The sequence below is a fragment of the Pseudorca crassidens genome, chromosome 6 (genome assembly GCF_039906515.1).
Source record: "Pseudorca crassidens isolate mPseCra1 chromosome 6, mPseCra1.hap1, whole genome shotgun sequence".
In the NCBI taxonomy this organism is placed as follows: Eukaryota; Metazoa; Chordata; class Mammalia; order Artiodactyla; family Delphinidae; genus Pseudorca; species Pseudorca crassidens.
Window position 1 is genome coordinate 54088524 of NC_090301.1, and position 18015 is coordinate 54106538.

Sequence of the window (18015 nt, forward strand, 5' to 3'; positions counted from 1 at the left end):
GGTGGGGGAGCAGACAAGCCTCTCGGGCTGGTGAGTGCCGGTCGGCCCTGATCCTCTGTGTGGGAGTCTCTCTGCTTTGCCGTCCGCACCCCTGTTGCTGTGCTCTCCTCCGCGGCTCCGAAGCTTTCCCCCTACGCCACCCGCAGTCTCCGCCCGCGAAGGGGCTTCCTAGTGTGTGGAAACCTTTCCTCCTTCACAGCTCCCTCCCACTGGTGCAGGTCCCATCCCTATTCTTTTGTCTCTGTTTATTCTTTTTTCTTTTGCCCTACCCAGGTACCCAGGTACGTGGGGGAGTTTCTTGCCTTTTGGGAGGTCTGAGGTCTTCTGCCAGCGTTCAGTAGGTGTTCTGTAGGAGCTGTTCCACGTATAGATGTATTTCTGATGTATCTGTGGGGAGGCAGGTGATCTCCGCGTCTTACTCTTCTGCCATCTTCTATTTTTAGTTTTTTGAGGAACCCTCCATACTGTTTTCCATAGTGGCTGCACCAGTTTACATTCCCACCAACAGTGCACAGGAGTTCCCTTTTCTCCACATCCTCACCAACTTTTGTTATTTGTGGCCTTTTTGATGATGGCCATTCGAACAGGTGTGAGGTGATATCTCATTGTAGTTTTGATTTGCATTTCTCTGATGATTAGTGATGTTGAGCATCTTTTCATGTGCCTGTTGGCCATCTGTATGTCTTCTTTGGAAAAATGTATATTCAGGTCTTCTGCCCATTTATTATCAGATTATTTTGATATTGAATTATATCAGCTGTTTATGTATTTTGGATATGAATCTCATATCGATCATATCGTTTCCAAATTCAGTAAGTTGCCTTTTTCTATTGTTGATGGTTTCCTTTTCTGTGTAAAAGTTTTTAAGTTTAATTAGGTACCAATTTGGTTGTTTTTTTTTTTTTTTTTTTTTTGCTTTTGTTTCCTTTGCCTTTGGAGATAGATCCAAAACAATATTGCTATGATTTATGTCAAAGAGTGTTCTGCCTATGTTCTCTTCCAGGAGTTTTATGATTTCAGGTCATATATTTAGGTCTTTAATCCATTTTGATTTTATTTTTGTATATGGTGTGAGGAAATGTTCTAATCTCATTCTTTTGCATGCAGCTGTTTAGTTTTCCCAGCACCACTTATTAAAGAGACTGTGTTTTATCCACTGTATATTCTTGTCTCCATTGTTGTAGATTAATTGACCATCGGTGTGTGGGTTTATTTCTGGGCTCTCTATTCCGTTCCATTGATCTATGTATCTGTTTTTGGGCTAGTATCATACTGTTTTAATTACGCAGCTTTGTAACATGTAGTCCGAATCAGGGAGCATGATATTTCCAGCTTTGTTCTTTTTTCTCAAGATTTCTTTGGCAATTCAGGGTCTTTTGTGGTTTCATATAAATTTTAGGATTATTTGTTCTAGTTCTGTGAAGAATGTCGTATTGATTACATTAAATCTGTAGATTGCTTTGGGTAGTATAGACATTTTAATAACATTAATTCCTCCAATCCAAGAAAATGGAATGTCTTTCCATTTCTTTGTAGCATCTTCAGTTTCCTTTATCAGTGTTTTGTAGTTTTCAGAGTATAGGTCTTTCACCTCCTTGGTTAAGTTTATTCCTAGGTATTTTATTCTTTTTGATGTGATTTTAAATGAGATTGTTTTCTTGCTTTCTCTTTCTGATAGTTCATTATTAGTGTATAGAAAAGCAACAGATTTATCTGTATTAATTTTGTTTCCTGAAACTTTACTGAATGCTGCTGATGCTTTTCATAAACCAGATTCAAGTGGAGATTGAGCCATGTAACTCAAAGAACCCGATATATTCCCTTTTCATTTTAGAGTTATCTGCTGCGTTCCGTGAACCTATTTGCTAAATCACTTAGCCACAAATACAAGTACGGGTTGATTGTCAACACTGGATGATAGCTGATTGGAGAAGTGTTTCTCTGGTTACCAGATGTTGCTAAGAGTTATGAGGACATGCATGAAATGTGAACATAGCACCTGTTCTCGTAACTCGTCTTGATCCCCTCAAATTTTCATCTTTCATGATTATAGATGATCTCATTTATTATATTTCTAGCATGTTCACAAAAATGAAGCTGTGGTTAATATGTATTGATCACCCAAAATCTATTTATCATTGTTTAGGGAATGTGGTTTGAATCAGAGATAAATATATATATATATTTCAAGAGAAGAACAGTATGAGCCTGTATTTGTATGACAACGATGATTGAACCTTAAGCTGTAAAACATGACTGATGGGTCACAAAGTTTCATTCCCATGCTTTCCATTCCCAGCCATATGATTCCATTGGGGAAAGCAAGCAGGGGAGACCGAGGTCAAAACTACATGGTCTGGTTCTTGGGTGATCAGCCTTAAAGCACAGGTGAAGCAAAAGTTGGGTCAGCCAGAGGAACATAACAGAAGCACTTTGAAATATAATAATTGTTATGGCTTCTACTGCTTCTGCCATCACTGCTGAAAAGTTGATGTCTTTTAAAAAGATGATGTTGCTTTTTTAAGATATTTACAGGGTTACAAAACAGTAATGCCTACAGCAACATTATTGTTTCAGACAAAAACAAAATAATTAAGCACTGAGTTTGATACATTTTTAAAAATTTATATACACACTCTTCTACCTTTTTCAAAATAGATACATTTTAGCCAAGATGTGAGAAACAAATAACTAAAATGGACCAGTTGTACTACAGATTGAAAGAAGAAACCTGTCCAAGTAGAAGATCCAAAAAATATTATCCAGAAGGAATTTGAAGTGACAGAAATGAATTCAAGAAATTAAGCTAATTGTCACTAGACATCAAGGAAAGTATAATTACTTTCAGTTTCATAACTCTTAAGCAGCCTGTCTCCAATTTCTCACTTCCAGAACAACTTCCGTTTCTCTTAGAAAAGCAACTTGCTTTTATTCCCTCCCTTCTTCCACCTTTGCCTTCAGCTAGTATGTTGTCATGCGTCATATGGGTACTTGAGCTAAAGCAGTGAAAGATACAATCCTTGCCTTTAAGACCCCATCAACCTTGTTTAGAGGAGAGACAAGGAAACAGAAGTGTTGTGTGCTGTGGGAAAAGCCATGATGGAGTAAGCCTAGAGCATTAGGGAACACAGAAGAGATCCTTAACCTGACCCAGGGAAAGTGTCAAGCAAGACTTCTCTTAGAGGAGGGACCAGTGAGCTAAATTTGGAAGGCTGGGCAAGAAGGAATTAGGGGAAGGCTACATGGTACAATGTTGTTTGGGGAACCTCAGATAATTTATTTTGCCAGGAGTGTAGGGTATAAGCTGGGAGTGATGAGAGGCAAAAAGTGGTAGAAGAGGCAAGGGGTCAGGAACGGTCTTGAATAGCATGCTAGGAAGTTTCTATCTTATGCTAAACCTGTCCTTAAATATGCAGAGATATTAAGGTCTTGCAAAAATCATCAAGAGGCAAACCTCCTCCTGTAGACGCAGATGATATCTTAATTTAATCTGCTCCTGTGATCCCTCTGAGTATGGTTTCAGAACTCATGGTTTTTGAGCTCAAGGACAGGCTATTTATTTATTTATTTATTTAACATCTTTTTTGGAGTATAATTGCTTTACAATGTTGTGTTAATTTCTGCTGTATAACAAAGTGAATCAGCTATATGTGTACATATATCCCCATATCTCCTCCCTCTTGCATCTCCCTCCCACCCTCCCTATCCTGCCCCTCTAGGTGATCACAAAGCACCAAGCTGATCTCCCTGTGCTATGCAGCTGCTTCCCACTAGCTATCTGTTTTACATTTGGTAATGTATATATGTCGGTGCCACACTCTCACTTCGAGGGACAGGCTATTTAAACCACAGTAAACATTTGATAACGATGTCTAAACTGTTAACATACAATTATTAAATATCTATCTAAAATAGAAAAAATATCAAAATCAAGGAATACCTTTAACATCTTACATTTCTCATGAAAGCCCACAACTCAGTCTACATTTAATAGTCTTATCATCAAGACAGTCAGTTTTGTTGTCACTCACTCATGAATATCTTTCACAATAAAGCTATCAACTGAATTCTAAGGTATGAATGTATTAATTTGTTTCCCTTCTATGCATAATTTCAGTCTGTTGCTCCCTCCATTGGCAGTAAGTATATTCTTCCTTGTATTACAGATATTTCTGGGTAGATTTACTTCCCTTTGCTAAATTAAAATTCCTTCAGGGTAAGTAACATGTCAATTTTACTTTGTGTTCCCCAGAACACCTAGAACAGTGTCTTCCAGGTAGCAGATGCTCAATAATTATTTGAATGAGTTAAAGCAATGGAATATTAGAAACTGTGGAGGTTCAAGGCCAACTAACTACATTATATTGTTCATAAGAGATTATATTGATCCAAGGTAGTTGGGATTAGATCATTTTGAAAGAGAAGAGATTAATTACTTTAATACACAGGAAGACAAATTTCAAGTTCATTCTCCGTGTCATAGCTGAGAAGGAGGGTAGTGATGTAGAAAGAGACTTGTCATCACCCATATCACCTCCTCTGAGAGGTCTTCAGGCAGCATTCATTGCTTATTTCTTATTATTCCCATAGTATTTCTCTGTGGTCCTTAGAGAGAGATTGTCTTAATCATCTTTATGACACCGAGTGTTCAAAACATTTTGTTGAATGAATGAATAAATGATTGGCCATGTGACGAATCAATTTACATTTTGAGCTTGAGTTTACTCTTTTCTAAAATGGTCTAACACCTTGACGGGGTGACCTTGAGAGTCCTGCGCTCGGAGTGGCAGGTGACGTTGATGAGGACGTCATCTGCCACTGGCCTTGAGCTGGCTCAAGGTCCTCGCCAGCTCTGACGTGCTGTCCTTCTTTGATTTTACTATATACACATACATATTTTTTTCTGTTTGTTGCTTTAAGAACTAACCCTGCTCGAGAGTATTTTCTTTAGCTAGTTTAAAAAGAAAAAAAATATTTAATAAACAAGTATGTGGCCAAATGCAGTGCTGAAGAGACAGTCATCATATAGCTTTATAATTTTTTTTCCTGCTTCTGAGTGTCATCTGACAAGGCCGATAGCCTTATTCTGTTGGGTTTCTGCTTTGGGGTATGGTTTGATTGCCTTGGTTTGTCATGGGGAAGAGATATTCTTAAGGAGCTACCTCCGTGTAAGTGAACTCCTGGAGAAAGTGAGTTTGCCTTTCAATCAACTGTATCACCCAACAGGAAAAAAAATAAAAATAAATAAAATGGTCTAACAATTCTACTTCAGGGAACATTCAGTAATGAAAGTAATGAAAGTTCTTAAAATCCGTGATAAATGTACACAATCTTTGCAGGGGAGAATTGGAGTGTAAATAAATAAATGGAATTGTGGAGTATTAAGTGAATATATAGAAACATTTGCTAGGATGACACTTTTGTAACATAATATAATGGATTTTGGAGCCAGGCTGCCTAGGTATGAATCTGGTCTCAGACATTTATTAGCTCTGTGACCTTGGGCAGTTACTTAACTTTCCTGTGCATCTGGCTTTCTAATCTGTAAGATAGAAATAACAATTATATGTACGTCACAGAGTCCTTGCTTTATCTAAATGAGTTAATACATGACTAGTGCATAGAACAGCCAAGCACTCCTGCGTGCTAGCCATCATTTGTCATTATATATGCATTTAATACTGCACTCGCCACTCTAACATGACCTCAGTGCTTTTGTTCATTTTCATACCTGCTCCATAGATTTCAATAAACGTTTGTTGAATAAATGAAAAAAAAGTGCTTTGCACATTGCAAATGGACATATTCCATGTTAATATTCCCAAGATCATCCTAAAACCATTTGGGTCAATTTATGTAAAAGAAAACCAGAAATTATAAAGTGACTAGCTGGCTAAAGTTCTACTTATGGGTCTAGTTTATATATCTCTAAGACGGACTCATCTCAGAAAAAGTAAGAAATGGTCAATATATAAAGTTCCTCTGATTCCTTGTTAATCAAAGGCTTCAGATACATTCCACTTTCAATCCCAAACGCCTTCTTGTCCAGTGTTTTTTTTAGCTTTTCAAATTGTGAGGTAAAACCCTGCTTTAGGTACTTGTGATTTTAAACACCTCTCAGTAACATCACCGATCGACCTTGTAACACTTGTAACACGGAGGGAGTTCTGGGGACCAGATGCAACAACTTTGAAGAGGCAAGGAATAAGCCAGAGCAGTAGTAGGAGGCAGCAAGTATGAGGAGCTGAAAATTACATCACCCTGTTGCCCCCGTCTTCATGGCATTTGAAATCTTGGACAGGACCTGAATTAGGAATCAGCTTGCCAAAGTGGGAGCCACCAGAAGTTATCTCAGGTAATGTTTAGGAAAAGACACTGAAGCTTTGGGTCTTTTAAAAAACTAAACCCAGAGGAAAATTGAATCTCTGCAGATAGTGGAGTTCAGTGCTCTAATTAGAAGCTGAGTTAAGTTTTGCATCCTTGGTAATTATAAAGGTTCTGACCAAACTCATTCTCCAGCCTTGGGATTCGTGAAAGGAAATGTTCAGGGTTCTACAGTGGTTTTTGTTTTCTTTCTTTTAATGTTGATTCTCTTCAAATTAGTCAGGAAGTAAACAATATTATTTATTAAACATCTTTGTGAAACAGCACGATATAAGAATTATGCTGCATGATTCATGGTTCCTGCTAAACATATTAATCTCATAGATGTTTTTAAAGGAATCAAATGTGCCAAGTCTTGGTATCATCTCTGTGTGATGTGGTGCAACCTGCTTGGGATCCTGTGCTTCACAAGGGAAAAAGGAAAGAGATTTATTAGCATCTTAGAACACAAAACCTAAGCAACTCCTTGCTCTTTCCCAAGCCAGGGCCAAAAGAGCTGATTCATCTCCTCCTTGTCTGCTTGAGAACTGAGTGGTGCCATGTAAAATGGTCAAGAAGAGCTAGAACCCAGAGGGAGAGACTATTATCCTTGTGCCTGTATCCTTGTTTATTCCAGTCTGCTCATAAAACCTCTATTTGACCTTCACACAAGGTTTGAAGAAAGAGGGGGATGTGAAGGACAAAAACCTAAACGTAAACTATGAATTCCAAAGGTGTTGATGTGGAGGCCACAGCGTTCTTGCTGGAAATAACCTGTTCTGTACCATGTGTGCAACAAAGAGACTCTTTCCAGGCCGGATCCAGTATATCAGGTTCCTTACGGATCTGGTAAATACACAGGCAGTCAGTTCTATTCTGGGGGTAGATTAAGTGAGAACAATGATACTTAGATCATTTTCTATGTGGGAATAAGAGAAACAAGCTTTGCATATGATTCAGACAATCACAGACAGTAGAATCTTGAAAGAGGTCTCCTCTTAAAATTAAGAAATTTAACTATATCTGTGTCTGTAGATTATTCCCATTAGGGTTAAGTTAGGATTAAGGGTAAGGAATCAGCTCTCTTACAGCATCCAGCCCATCTTACCTATAGTAGATCTTTGTAAATATATTCGTTGAGCTAATGAAGGAAAGAAATCGCTCACCTCCTTTCTACTGCTATAGTTCTCTTAAGTGTGACACGAAGAGGAATTCATAAATACTTTCCTGACACTTTGATATTTCTGAGAAAAAGCTCTGGAAGAAAATCTGGCTATTTTAATTCTAAGTTATGGGTTATACTGGTCCTTGATCTACCACCTCCTCCTTCTAGTGAATGTTTAGCTCTTCAATTTATTTCCGTGCCATTAGGAAATGATACTTTTATGACAACCTTCAGGAATAGGGTGGAGTCACATCACACATGCGTTTAATGTACAAGTGGCTTTAGAATCTAACTCCTATGAAGATGAGATGAGTGACCAAGGATCTGAGAGTAGCAGCTGTTCAGTGGGGACACAAGGAGAAAAAGCCACGTAGGATGAGTGACAGGCAGCAGGTGGCCATGCTCTTCTCAGTGATTTTTCAAAGATGTGTCTGATCAATCAAGATTTAGAGTAAGAACCAGCAAATATTTTCTGAGTACTTACTACATTTCCACCATCGTGCCCTTGTTACTTTCATATGTTTTCCTTCTTCAATTCTCAACAATAAATATGATATTTACTAAGGTTATAATGGCTTAATATTAAGATAGAATGGACTTAAACTTACAGGCAAGACAAAGCACTTTTGAAGTCTGTATCCCTTCCGCATTCACAGTAAGAACTTGAGAATTATCTTAAAGGAAGAATGAAGTGAATGTCCTGACATCTAAGTATAGATTTATCCTTATTTCTTCCTTTATCCTAGCTCGGTGGCTCTCAGTCCTAGGTGTGAGTATGTATTACTATAAGCATATATTAAACTTTAAGCATGACTTAAGGGAGTTCATGATTATTTTGACTACACCAGATTTTTACTTTAGGCACTGGCTTTAAAACTAACCCTTGATTAACAAGGGACTCCAATTTATTCAAAATAAGCAATAAAATTAAAAATATAAAACAAAATTCCAGAAACAGTGGTTATTGCCTAGTGGTGTTTCAGTGTGTTATGGAAAGATCCAGGAAGCAATTCAAATCATCTTTTCTAACATCAGCATCTTGAGACATTTGGCTCTGTTGCCAACTGCAGGAAAGAAAAAGGATCAGATAAGGAAGAGTTCTTCAGGTTCGAAGTTTCTTTAATAAAGCTATCTTTCTTTTACAGTCCTACAAACATAAGAGAAATAGCTCAATCTTTCTCTGTATCCTTTCTCACCTGTAAGAAGGAAAAGTAGACACTGTTTACAAAAAGTAAGTTTTTAAATCCTACCTTTTCCACCTAAGATTAACGGTCTTCTTGGAAATGCCCCTCTCTCATAAGCCTGCCACAGAAATCCTTTGCTACATAGCACTATAGCCCAGGATTTAAGAGCAGAGCCCTCGGGGCCAGACAGATTGAGTACAAATACCAAATCTGTCCCTTAGCACAGGTATGACTTGGTGAAATTTATTTAACTTCTCTGAAACACAGTTTCCTCAGTCATATAAGGGGATAATTTCTTGCTGCCTCCCATGGCTCTTAAGAACAATATGCCTGGAACTCAGCAGACGATCAGGAATATTTGTTGACAAAATGAAAAGTAATTGTGAAACACGAAGTAGAGAAGAAGCACATAGTTCTCATTAAACTGTAGTGATTATTTGTATTATTTCCTATCTACTAAATAAATGGGAATGAATTTGCTTTATACACTCTCAGTAAATGCAGATTCAGAAGACATGAGGACATTGTTGGGAAAACAGAATCTCAACATATAAGTCACATGACAGTATCTGAAAGATTTCATTTGTAAATTCAAATCTTGTCCAGTTCCAATTCTGCCATTAAAACTCACTCCCTTTGGTGTGGAGAAAAGGGAACCCTCCTAATGTTGGTGGGAATGTAAATTGGTACAGCCACTATGGAGAACAGTATGGAGGTTCCTTAAAAAACTAAAAATAGAGTTGCCATCTGATGCAGCAATCTCACTCCTGGGCATATATCCAGACAAAACTATAATTTGAAAAGATACATGCACCCCAATGTTCATAGCAGCACTATTTACAATAGCCAGGTCATGGAAACAACCTAAATATCCATTGACAGATGAATGGATAAAGAAGATGTGGCACAGATATACAATGGAATATTACTCAGCCATAAAAAAGAATGAAATAATGCCATTTACAACAATGTGGATAGACTTAAAGATTATCATACTAAGTGAAGTAAGAAAAAGACAAATATCATATGATATCACTGATATGTGGAATGTAAAATATGACACAAACGAACTTATCTATGAGACAGAAACAGACTCAAAGACATAGAGAATAGACTTGTGGTTACCAAGGGGCAAGGGGGGTGGAGGAGGGAAGGACTGGCAGTTTGGGATTAGCAGATGCAAACTATTGTATATAGCATGGATAAACAAGTTCTTACTATATACACAGGGAACTATATTCAATATCCTGTGATAAACCGTATATATATATAAAATTGAATCACTTTGCTGAACAGCAGAAATTGACACAACATTGTAAATCAACTATACTTCAATGAAGTTAAAAAAAAACAAAAAACAACTCACTCCCTTCAAAGGTGGCCAGGTGCAGAGGTATGGGTGCTGTTACACAGGTCCACGGCTGTAACCTCTACATTTGGCTTAAACTGTGTTCCCTCAGCATCAACCCAGCCTTGCTCCCCTCTCTGGTCTCTCTCAGTTCTCAGTGGTAGTCGACTCACGACACCATTGCTCTCATTGTGGGGTCTTCCTAGTTCACCTGGTGGCCCCCTGATGAGCTCACTGGCTTCCACTGTAACAACCCAGGAAGGCTAGGCTTCACGCCCCTGCTGACGGTGGCCCAGTCAAGCTTCCTGGGATAGGACTGTTCTTCAGAGTGGTGTGGAACACCCTGTAAGGTGGCTTCTTCCAGTACAGCCAGAGGGCAACGTGGCAAGAGCTCCCTTGCTGTTCATCTTCTCTTCAACTTACCTAACTCATCTCCTGCTCTCCAGGCCGAAGTTCACAGGTGGGCTATCAGGGACCTATGAAGACCATGGCACTCTGATCTCTCTTTTCCTCATATTGCCACAGTCTTCTTTTACTGCTTTTATATCATATATTCCCCCTTCTTAATGCCAACTAGGCCTCTACTGTGTTCATTCTATAAGCTTAATCCCCCATACCTGGTTGTTGATCTGCTAATAAAGGAAGAAAATAAAGAAATTCAAAAATCTTCTCTCAAGACAGTATCTTGGTTTGCAAGGTGATGTTTCTTCCCGCATAATCCTGTTTTACATGTCAGAAGCTAAATATTACCTTGGTCTTAGTCCCTGCACTGTTTCAGAACCAAATTCCAATCTTCTCTATAGACAGATGGATGCCTTGGATGGAGCAGGCAGAAGATCTTTTACTCAGAAAGGCAAGGGACAAAAGTCCCAAAATTTTTTGAATACTTCCCCATGGTGTCTCAGGTTCAAAGTGCAATTTATTGGGAATTTTTTTAAAAGAAGATTACAGAGATGTTCAGGTTATGAAAGTCTGCATAATATTTTTAAAACATCTCATCCGTTAGTTGTATCCAGTACAGAATGTGCAAAAAATAAACCTGGCTCTCCAAATTTTATATAGTTATAACTGTGTTGTATAGGTACATTCTCAATGTAAACCATTTTGGTAATTTTATGGGGTTGACATTTATCTGTGCTGAACTAAACTACGATCAGTTTCCCTAAACGGAGCCTTAAAGCTACACAGCTATTTTCTAAGCCTCAGATTGTTGTTTTTGGTTATGAGCAAACCAATAAATTGAACAGGCTAGTTTAATCTCTAGTATTTTGTGTGCACATTGATGTAGACTTTAAACTAGATGAGCAGAAAATGAAAGTATGTTTTCTTTGGCAGGCATTTGATGTACTTGGAAGAGTTGAAGCTTACCTTAAGCTCCTTAAATCAGAGGGTTTAAGTCTGCCTGTCTTGGCAGCGAGGCATGAGGAATTACACAGAGAAATTAAAGACTGCACAGCTGATGCTTTGCAGGAGGGACAAGCCTTAATCAACCAACTAGCCTCCTGCAGGTAAGTGAAGTCTATTTCTTCCTCAGTGTGACAAGCTTTTTCACAGTTTCCACAGTCTGTTAAAAAATAAGTTGCATGATTTTTTTCCCCCTACTTCTGATGTTTTACTGCATTATGACATGGCTTAAAAGTATCTATTGAATTTTGGTCAACAGTAATTCAGAACACAGCATTGCTCATCCAGAAGTGAGGCTATATTCTGACCTGAGGACCTGAAGATGCTAAAGCTTTCTTTCTATGAGTTTCTGAGGAGGGAGGAGGGAAAGAACAAAAGAAGAGACAGAACTTTCCTTCTGTATACTTTTTATATCCTAGCATCTCCGTGGGATTTCTTCCTCCCTTTTAATTCGTAAGCCTTGAGTCTACTCTGTCCCTTTGTTGCTTTCTGGAAAAAATAAACTTCTAGAATTCTCTTTCATTTATGAGCTTGATGGCTCACCAAGCAAAACCCTAAGTAAAAGATGACATTATTATTAATTAATAATAATTACATTTTTAAAAATTGAGAGCCCACCACATGCCTGGCACTGTCTCAACAGCTTTAGAAGCATTATCCCATTAATCCTCACAGCAACTCTACAAGGCATAGAATATACCATTAATGCTCTCTTTTTACAAGCAACTGAGACACAGAGAGGTTAAGTAACTTGCAAAAGGTCACGCAGCTGGTTAGTTAGTGGCAGAGCCAGAATTTGAATTCAAGTGCATAGATCCAGAGTAATGGTCTAGTGCATCCTAGACCACCTGCTCTTAACCAGTGTGCTAGGGTGGGTTGTTTTTATGAGCACATTCAGTGAGTATATCAGTGTGATATACTCTGGTATATCTTAGAGATGGGTGGGAATGAGGAGAGAGAAGGACCTTGAGAAGCAGAAAGAGAATGCAGTGAGAATGTATGATCAAGAATAGGGATTGGAAGACAAAATGGAGATGACAGAAAGAGCAGATGATGGAACAGATACTGACTAGGAAGAAATGATGGCAGGGCTTATGTTTTGACAGAGAGAGACAAAAAAAATTCTGCAAATGGGGTAAGCCCTGTTTTTATCTTCCATATCCACAATCCCCTTGAAACTCAAAGACATTCAATTTGAGGAACAATGAAATAGGTCAAATGTGGTAAAAATTATTTTATTTCTGTTTAAACCCTCATTCTGCTCTATTTTAGACATGCTTACAAGTGTTGATTTGGTAAATTTGGGTTTAGGGAATTTTCTTTTCAGAAGATAATCTGAGTCCAGACAGATACATTTAACCAGGGCTTTGGGACCATGCAAAGTCAAGATCAGAAATAATCCAAGATATTCCAGCAGGAGCTAAAAAGCTGAGGCTATGAAAAGGGCAAATAATTCTCACCTTTGGAAAACTAACAATAGCTGTAGTTACTAAGTTTCCCTACTTTGGCTCCATGTCATGCATCAGGTAATGGTGTGTCCACTGGGCTCTAGGAGAACCAGTGTGCTCATGTCTGGCCCCTATCGGTATGAGAGCTCCTTTCTTCCCTCCCCTGCTACAGGTCCAGTCTTCTAGAATGTATAAGAATCTTGGACCAGGCAGAAGATATCCTATGGGGTGCCTGGACTTGTTGTGCCTGGACTCAGTGTACCTGTTTGACATTGATCTGAGTCACGTGATGATGGATTAAGTGGTGAGGTCTCCAGTTGTAATTGGTCTCATGTCAGTTTAGTAAGTAGGTCTCAAAGCACAGATATATACTATTTCTCTGTTCAGGCCACTCTTTACTTGTGGTACTTTCCCTGACCTTAGACAGTTTCCTTTCATGCGTGGGTGGATCAGGAAGCAGCCAGAGACCCCTCCCCAGATCTGAAGATCTGTCACTGACACGCTGCCCCAGAAATTCTAGATGCCTTGGCCTCCCCTAAGTCTGATCTCTGTATCTTCAAAACAGTACATCCTTTGGACTCTGTTTTGTTCCACTTCCCTGAGCTTTGGTCTGGAAATTACCTCCCAGACAGCAGGCTGATGCAATCATAAGGCTCACCTCATTCATTTCCCTTCTCTCAGGGATGACTGTCCTGTGCTACCTGTCCTTCAATGTCTGAGTTGTTTAAGGCATGAGGGTAAATCCAGTCCCTGCTTCTTGACCAGAAACTGAAGTTCCGTATTTAGTTTTGATGCTTAAGTCTTAAGAGTAGGAAAGCTGGTCACAACATATTACTGCTAAACTTTATCCTGTTTGTTCTAATCAGTAATGCTTTATTTTCAATACTTAAATATAAGAGAAGTGCTTTTATTTTACATTACACTCTATTTTCAGGATTCTAGTGATTCTTTTTGGCCATCCATTTTGTTGTTTTTTTTTGTTTTTTTTTTTTTTTGCGGTACGCGGGCCTCTCACTGCTGCGGCCTCTCTCGCTGCGGAGCACAGGCTCCGGACGCGCAAGCTCAGCAGCCATGGCTCACGGGCCCAGTTGCTCCGCGGCATGTGGGATCCTCCCAGACCGCAGCACGAACTCGTGTCCCCTGCATCGGCAGGCGGACCCTCAACCACTGCGCCACCAGGGAAGCCCTGGCCATCCATTTTGTAATGGTCGACATGTTTGTTTACTTAGCTAGTCTCTTTCTTTTTGCCTTCCTTGCTCCTTCTAGTCTTAAATTTTACATATATATTGCTTTTCAAAGGGACATCTATAGTTCTGTTCGTCAGGTTGCAGACTGAGTCTTAATAGAAGAAGCAATAGTTAGGGACTATTTCAAGAAACTTGAATTAATGGTAGGTAACTGGATTAAAGAAAGAAAAGTTAGCAGTGTGATTTCTGTCAACATCCTAGATATATGAGCGTTCATAGTAGTTCCAAGGTGTTTGGTTGCCCTGAGATTTCACAATATTTTACAAATCAATACTATTTCCGTTTTGCAGGAGGAACTGAAGGTAAAGTGCAATTGTTACTTGGCAAAGGACATTTTTGATTCAGAGGGTAGATGTAGAATAGAAATCCATTAGAAGCTGAATTGAAACGCATTAGAATCTCAGTCGCAAACCAGAGACACACATAGTCACTGACCTCAATCCCATGCATACCATTTGGGACTTGCTTCCCTTCCTCATCTAATGATTTATCTGTCCAACGACCTGGGTCACCACCATGGGAGAGAAGCAGAAGGAGATTTCAAGTTGCAGCCACAGCTGGAGTGAAGGTGGAGTTTAGAATAATGACAATGGAAATAAACATAAATTCCACAGAGAAAAGTATGTGTTACTGAACATCACAATGGCTTCCTAGACTTCTGAATGCCAGCCACGCTACTAGGACACAAAACACTAAAATTCCTACTATCAGACATTTGAAAACTGGTGTGGATAAGAAGCTTAGGACTTAGTATCAAAGGAGGTTTTTTTTTGTTGTTTTTTTTGTTTTTTTATTTGCGGTACGCGGGCCTCTCACTGCTGTGGCCTCTCCCGCCGCGGAGCACAGGCTCCGGACGCGCAGGCCCAGCGGCCATGGCTCACGGGCCCAGCCGCTCCGCGGCACGTGGGATCCTCCCGGACCGGGGCACGAACCCGTGTCCCCCGCATCGGCAGGCGGACTCCCAACCACTGCGCCACCAGGGAAGCCCTCAAAGGAGTTTTATTTCATGCATTCTGAGAGCCAAAATAATGCCATGCATTTAACTTCTCTGAACCTCAGTTTCCTCATCGGTAAAATGGAAATATGCATTTCATAGAGGATGTTTTAATCAAATGCGATAACACCACTCTGGCATATAGAAAGCGCCTGATAAATAACTGGTTCACTTATTTATTTACCTTCTATACAAAGAGTTTTAAAAGCAAAATATTAAGAGTTACATGGTTGCTTCTTATGACTACGGCAGTCAGCTGTACCAAATCATATTCATTTTCACTAACTGGGGAAGGTTATATTAGAAATAGAGCAGATAAACATTTATCTTGAGGTAATAAAGGTAAAATTTAGTACTGGGGCAGATAGGAATTTCAGAGACCCTTAGATCTAATTTTTTTCCAGTTAGTTAATAAAATAGGACTTCAGAAGTTCACATTTATCTAAGATGAAGCTTCCCAGTAAATCTGAGAACTTTGTAGTTATTTTAGGAACAGATCCACACTGTTTTTCTAACCTGGAATCAAATACCTTTGAAATTGGAGCAGCCTCACAGGATAAATGATGATTATTTACATGTTTCCTTGCCCTTCTGTTTCCTCCCTAATGCTCAGGTGATAATTCTGAGTCATTGTTAAATTGTTTATTATCTTTTCAGAGTGTGATATCCGTGACATAACCTAAGTACACTTTAACATCAAAGGCATTTTAGCGCATTCGTTTGCATTTAGTTATGATGCGAGTTACCTATCATGGGATCTGATAATGGTCAAACCAGGCTTACGGTGAGGTTGAAAGCTCTGGATTCCGGCCCCCTCACCTCCTCTTAGGCCTTGCTTGGCATCATCTCTGAGCACTGAGTGTAAAGGTAGCCCAAAGGTACCCTGCTGCCAAGCAGGATAATGCATTTATTAAGCCACAGGAAGCTGTGGTGATTGGAAGTGCTGGGTCGGAGACCTTGTGTGAGGGTGAAGTTTTCCATAATTGGGCAAAAACGAGGAACCTCCTTTTTTGTGTTCTCAGTGAGCTACCAGTTCAGAACTCAAAAACAAGGAAACCATAAACAAAAGACAACCTATGAACTGGGAAAAAACGTTTGCAAATAATGAGATCAACAAGGGCTTAATTTCTAAAATATACAAACAGCTCATATAACTCGATAACAAAAAAACAAACAACCCAATTGAAAAATGGGCAGAAGACCTAGATAGACGTTTCTCCAAAGAAGACATACAGATGGCCAACAGGCACATGAAAAGATGTTCAACATCGCTAATTATTAGAGAAATGCAAATCAAAACTCCAATTAGGTACCACCTCACACCATTCAGAATGGCCGTCATTTAAAAAGTCTACAAATAACAAATGCTGGAGAAGATGTGGAGAAAAGGGAACCCTCCTACACTGTTGGTGGGAATGTAAATTGGTGCAGCCACTATGGAGAACAGTATGGAGGTTCCTTAAAAAACTCAAAAAAAATGCTACCATATGATCCAGCAATCTCACTCCTGGGCATATATCCAGACAAAACTATAATTCAAAAAGATACAAAACTGAAAAACATAGAAACACCCACTAAAACCAGGCTACTTTATAAAGTATTCATTTGGCTTTTCCTGTCCCTAAAATTAATTTAAGATTTACAGGTAAACTTGCTTCAGCGTTGACTCAATTTCTGCTCCTGCATAAAAGACTGTTCCAGTTTTTTGTTTTTGTTTTTTTTTGTGGTACGCGGCCCTCTCACTGTTGTGGCCTCTCCCATTGCGGATCACAGGCTCCGGACATGCAGGCTCAGCGGCCATGGCTCACGGGCCCAGCCGCTCCGCGGCATGTGGGATCTTCCCAGACCGGGGCACAAACCCGTGTCCCCTGCATCGGCAGGCGGACTCCCAACCACTGCGCCGCCAGGGAAGCCCCTGTTCCAGTTTTTATTCTACCTTGCTGTGGTGAACTTAAGCTTATAAACCTCATCCTGACTGAATACTTTGCTTTCATATAACCTTAAGTATTGCCCTTTTGCTCTAACATTTATTGTTATTCATTTAATGTTGATTTTTCATATTTTACAGAGAAATAGAAACAGGGGTAAGTTGGGATTTTTCATTCTCTTTTCACGATTTTCTTTTATGTTGACTACCACTACATACCCTGTTTGATATTGCGAATGATAATGAACTTTAGACAGAGCATGGTTCATTCAGTCATTCATTTGCTTATTCCCAAAATATTATTGATTGTCTTTGTAGATCAGGTGCTCCCAAGCATCTAATGTGATAGGTGAAGTGCCTGCCCTCATGCTGTTTATATTCTGCTGGGAAGAAAGAGTCAACCAACAAATAAATCAACAGATGAGATGCTCTTACACAGCAATGAGAACTGTGAAAAAAAAAAAAGTGAAATGGGCTAGAGAGTGACTGTGGGGAGGGGACCATTTTAGACATTGTAGTCAGGGAAAGATTAAGGAGAGGAGCTACCATGCAAGTGGCTGGGAGATGAGTGGACCTGGAAGAACAACAGCAAAGGTGTAGCAGAAGGAAGGACAGTGTGGCTGGAGGAGAGCGTGACAAGGGGAAAAGGCATAAGACAAGATAAAATAGTTAGGTGGGACTTAGACTATGTCCAAGTGCTCGTTGGCAATAAAGGCAACGCTTGTGTGCTTTATCTACATTAACAAATTTTATCCTCAAGCCACCCTGTTATACAGATACTTCTATTACCATTGTCCCTGTTTTCCAGGTGTAGAAGCTGGGGCTCAGAGAGGTTCAAATAACTTACCTACTACCTGTCACACAGTGGTAAGGGGTGGAGTTCAGGTCTGAACTGCTCTGTTAGGTTGCTAGCTCTGTCTCCTTTCTTTCAACTT

The 18015-nt window shown here is 39.5% G+C and overlaps 1 protein-coding gene across 3 annotated transcripts in view; it reads left to right on the top strand.

Moving 5' to 3' along the window:
* The window catches only part of CCDC141 (coiled-coil domain containing 141), a 223846-nt gene that overhangs the window by 126876 nt on the left and 78955 nt on the right, over positions 1-18015 (top strand). For all 3 annotated transcript variants that reach the window (XM_067741357.1, XM_067741358.1, XM_067741356.1), the window contains exon 11: positions 11396-11568. In XM_067741357.1, the coding sequence (XP_067597458.1) occupies positions 11396-11568 (173 nt within the window). The remainder of the gene's footprint in view (positions 1-11395; positions 11569-18015) is intronic.